At 48.5% G+C, this 4,428-nt stretch overlaps 1 protein-coding gene across 4 annotated transcripts; it reads right to left on the bottom strand.

The window, feature by feature from the left end:
• LOC109755143 (uncharacterized) lies at positions 1-3,927 on the bottom strand. Of its 4 annotated transcripts, none has more exons than XR_012182579.1 (7): positions 3,911-3,927; positions 3,421-3,782; positions 2,729-3,337; positions 2,471-2,611; positions 2,243-2,374; positions 1,029-2,143; positions 1-293 (listed from the first exon to the last, which is right to left on the bottom strand). XR_012182579.1 is itself a non-coding variant. In XM_073497116.1 (5 exons), exons 1-5 carry the CDS (start codon positions 3,496-3,498, stop codon positions 1,091-1,093), a joined length of 2,013 nt encoding a protein of 670 aa, XP_073353217.1. In that variant the 5' UTR covers positions 3,499-3,870; the 3' UTR covers positions 923-1,090. The 4 variants fall into 4 exon arrangements, 1 of the variants encoding a protein (XP_073353217.1); XR_012182584.1 differs by lacking the exon at positions 3,911-3,927 and having other exon boundaries at positions 3,421-3,645; positions 3,741-3,870; XR_012182571.1 differs by lacking the exon at positions 3,911-3,927 and having other exon boundaries at positions 3,421-3,870.
• Between the last annotated feature and the right edge of the window lie 501 nt (positions 3,928-4,428).

Genomic DNA, 4,428 nt, shown 5'->3' with positions numbered 1-4,428 from the left:
TACAGAGTAATGATTGATGTTGGAAACAACCATGCAAACAACATGAGTATACCACAGTTCAGAAACTAGACGAGTACTGCCACATGCAAACACTACAAGCCAGCAGGTCAGGTCAAGAGAGAATACATATTATACATAGCTTAGTACGTAGTTCACAGTGCCAGCTAGGCATCCACTCTGTGCTGAAATGATGAAGATTATACCATGGCTTCAACTGGATTCTCAGGCACTGATCATGTCTCGCCCAGCAGACCGTTTTCGACAGTGGATTGGGTGCCCCTTATTGCAGTTTTCTGTGCAAAAAATATGGAAGAGAACATATGTGATTAGGTCAAATCATGCTCAAACGCAGAGAAGTAGAGGAAATTCAAAACATGCAGAGCAAAATGCCAGGTTTGCAGTACTAGCAAAGTCAGAACAAGTGCCAAGTACTCCCTCCGTTCACTATTATAAGAGGTTCGAACTTTTTCTGAGTCGGATGTATATAGACCCATAGTGTGTTTGTTCACTCATTTTAGTTCGTATGTAATCTATATTGAAATATCCACAACATTTTATAATAATGAACAGTGGAAGTAATTCCAAACAAGGAAGCAAAATGCTTGGCTTCGAGCTTTAACTCGCAAGGATGACGTAAATGTTTTATCCTCTTTGTTCAGGAACGATGACAAGAAAAAGAACTTGGTTAAATGTAACAGCAACGCGAAGGAGGAAGTGGAAGGGCTGAATATTTCCACCAATATTATGCAACTTATCAGCCAAGGTAAAAGCTTGAGCTACTTGTCTCTTCTTCATGTAAATAGTACTCCCTCCATCCGAAAAAACTTGTCCCAAGCTTGTTCCTCAAATGGATGTATCTAGCACTAACTTGGTGCTAGATACAACCATTTGAGGGACAAGTTTTTTGGGACGGAGGGAGTACTTACTTCATGTAAATAGTACTTACTTCACATGGCACCTAAACATAAAAGGAAATGCAGGCTCAATGAAGTTAAAGTATGTAATGCAGAGTATGAGAGTAAGGTTACCAAAGTTGCCAATGCAAATGCTTCATTTTTCTTCATCAGCATCTCAGCCACTGAGCTGTTAATCATGAGGGCGTTTTAGGGCCATTGACAGGAGAACGCTTCCTTACGGTCCTTACGACCGTGCACTCGCTGTCTGAACTTTCCGGGGTACTCAAATCAACAACAGGAGTTCCTTCAACAAAGTTGATAGCAGGAGTCAGGTCCATGTTCTTGTCTTCCTTTGAGGGGGTCACATTATCATCCAACGCCATCACAGATGATCCGCCCAACAGCGTGCTGGAAGGCTGGATCGCCATCATTTCCTCAACGGAACACTCCTTCTCAGTGTTTTTCTGTTGTGTGCTAGGAGTGCTTGGCAGTGACACAGCTGAAGTTGGTATCACCACATCCACATGACCGCTGGATGGATTTACTTTTGCGACGTTTACATGTTCTTCTTCGCCGCACCGGTTCACTATGCCTTGATCTCCCTCTGGAATACCTGAACCATTTCCGGAAACATTGGTCGTTACATCTCCAGGTTCTTCTGTTGCCTGTGAAACAACCAATGTTGATACCATCACATCCTCATGAACATTAGGCGATGTTGGTTTTGCGACATTTCCATGTTCTTCGCTGCATTGGTTCACTCTATCATTGTTTCCATCTGGAATATTGGAATCATCATTTCCTGAACCAGTGGCCGTTACATCTCTAGGTTTATTTTTTCCATCTCCAGGCTCTTTGCTATTGCTGTTATTCCGTGTCACGCTGTTTTGTCGAGAACGACTCCGCGTGGCTCTGTAACCTTCCCAGTCAGGATCATCTTCAGAGTCCGCACTGCTCGAAACACCTTCCTCGCCCTCCCCGGAACTTCCATCTTCATGCTCGTCGACCGACGTGTCTTCCATGTCCTTAGTTGCCAGCTCTGAAGTATCATCTGGGAGTGTGTCGACATCCATCTCGTCACCATCATTCTCCACATTGTTATCTTCTCTCACTGCAAGTTCAGTGCTATTTTTGCCGGCTTCTCCACTGCAGCCTTCAAGCCCAGAGACTTCACGCATGAACTTGGTCAGCGCGTCCGTGATGCTTGCACAAAGATTACCTGCAGCCTTGCATAAGACCTCCTTCTTCTACAGACAAAGGCGCGTCAAAACACACAAAATCATTAGAGGGGAAAATGTCAATTCCAATGAAGATAATTTTCGCACAAAAAAGGTGGTGGTGGTTACCTGTGGACAGTACTCCGGTAGGACATTTGATGACACAAAATTTGCTATCGCGGAGACGTCGCCAAGCAGGACAGACGCACTTGAACTTGACGCGCCCCTGGAAATGATCTTGCGAGTGGCTTCCCTTTTCAACTGCATGCAACATATGAAGCAGATGCAGAGGATGATCATAACAGTTACAAAAAAGCATTGCTATTACAGAGGGAAAACTCCAAGAGAAGAACTTACAAAGCATTTTCCGAAAGAACCATTGTTCTTCATGTCCATCTCGATGACTTTGTCCATCAGCTTCCTGTCCCACGCAGATACTCTCGGCGTGCCGTCAGGTATTTCCATGCCACGGACATCAAGCGAGTCTAGGTACAGAATCTGTATAGCAAAATAAAATATGAAACGTGTTAGACTAACTTCAGTGTGATAAAATAAATCTGTAGCATTCATTCATATTCCTTGTCTCATGAATCAATCATTGTGCAGAATGCTCACCACAAGATAGAAGAGGCATCCCCCTGCACTGTTCTTCTTGCCGAGGGAAGAAACGCACTTCTCGAGCTGCTCCACGACGAATTTGCACCAGTTGAGCTCCTTGATGGACCCGATGTTCACCAGCGCGGGGAAGCACCGGGGGCTGATCTTCAGGCTGCTGGTTGGGCAGAGGAAGGACGAGAGCACGAGCATCACGAAGGTCCGGAGGAAATGCTCGTCCGCCGACTTCATCAGTTTGATGGACTTCTCCAGGCTCGCCATGGACGGCGGCCTGTCGACGCCGTGCTTGTCCAGTACGGACGCGATGCTCTCGTCGTCCAGCCCGTACACGACGTCGCGGCCGGTCTTCGGGATGCCGAGCACCCGGTGCACGCTGTCGACGGTGACGGGGATCCTGCCCCGGCCGGGGATGACCAGCTCGGAGGAGTCGGTGTCGAACCGCCGGAGGAGCCAGGTGGAGAGCCTGGCGGGGACGGTGGGGCACTGGAGCCTCAGCAGGCCCCCGAAGCCGGCGCCCTCTATCATCTCCCGCTGCCCGGCGGTGAGGTGCGGGTACAGCTTCATGATCCTCGCCGGCGACGCGCGGTGCCTGAGACCCTGGGTCGGACCCTGGATTGGGATTTCTCGTTAAAATAATCAGGCAAATGCAAGAAGACGAAATGCGGCTGGGTGAGGTTTTGCGCGCCCGTCACCTTGTCGCCTGGTTCATGGCCGCGGCTGCTCCCCCATTTCCTCTCCTTGCGCTTCCTGCTGAAGCCCCACCTGCCCATCCTCGATGGCTCCGATGGCGATGGCAGCGAGAACCGGCTAATCTGAAAATCTACTCGGGGCTCGTATTGCTCATGCCGATCTGGATTAAAACCCACCAAGAAGGAAAGCCTCTATTCAATCCATACCGGATCAATCACCTTCCATTCCTGAGGAAAACCAATCACCTTCCCTCTCTGGACCAATCAATGCATACTGGATCGAGGCATTTGTGCGATGCAGAAATAGAGAGAGAGTCAATCACCTTCCCTATCTGAAGAAAACCAAATCGACCTGGATCTGGATGCTGGCAACAAAGGCAAAAGAGGATTCTGTCAATGGCTCCTCGAAGCTCATCACTCCTGCCTCAAAAACATGGGGCATTTACTCCTAGGCTGCAGCAATAACAGAGTAGGTGGAGGCCAGCATGCATACCTGAAACCCGAAAGGAAGGTGACGACGAGGACGAGCCCCCCCCCCCCCCCCCCCCCCAACTGACTGGTGATGTGAGGAGAGAGAGAGGTTTCAGTTTCGTGGCCGCGTGGCGACGCACCGTTCACTGCCATTGACAGTGTGCTGCTGTGGCCTAGATTTTCGCGCCATCGCGGTGGGTGCGGTTGTGTTTCGCTAGACCCGATGTTGTGCTGGGCCTCGCCAGCCAGAGGCCGCAGACCACTTCGTAAAAAAAAAAAGACCGCGTACCACCATTTTCATGCGAAATCACTAGTCAAGGAGTACTCGTTGAACATATCACTCCACCTCCCCAGTTTGCGACAAGTGACACATATGCAGCGTGCCACTTGTCGTAACTTGAGAGTTTTTCTTTTTTTTTAATCCGTTTATTCAAAACGTTTTATCTCTCGAACCGTGTTTAAATCTCAAATCGCTTTTATTGTTGGATTCCTCGCATCGAGATCTTCAAAACTAGATCCTATGTTGATAGGTTTTGACGA

The sequence above is a fragment of the Aegilops tauschii genome, chromosome 1 (assembly GCF_002575655.3).
Source record: "Aegilops tauschii subsp. strangulata cultivar AL8/78 chromosome 1, Aet v6.0, whole genome shotgun sequence".
Lineage (NCBI taxonomy): Eukaryota > Viridiplantae > Streptophyta > Magnoliopsida > Poales > Poaceae > Aegilops > Aegilops tauschii.
This window is presented reverse-complemented; position numbering and strand designations above follow the sequence as displayed.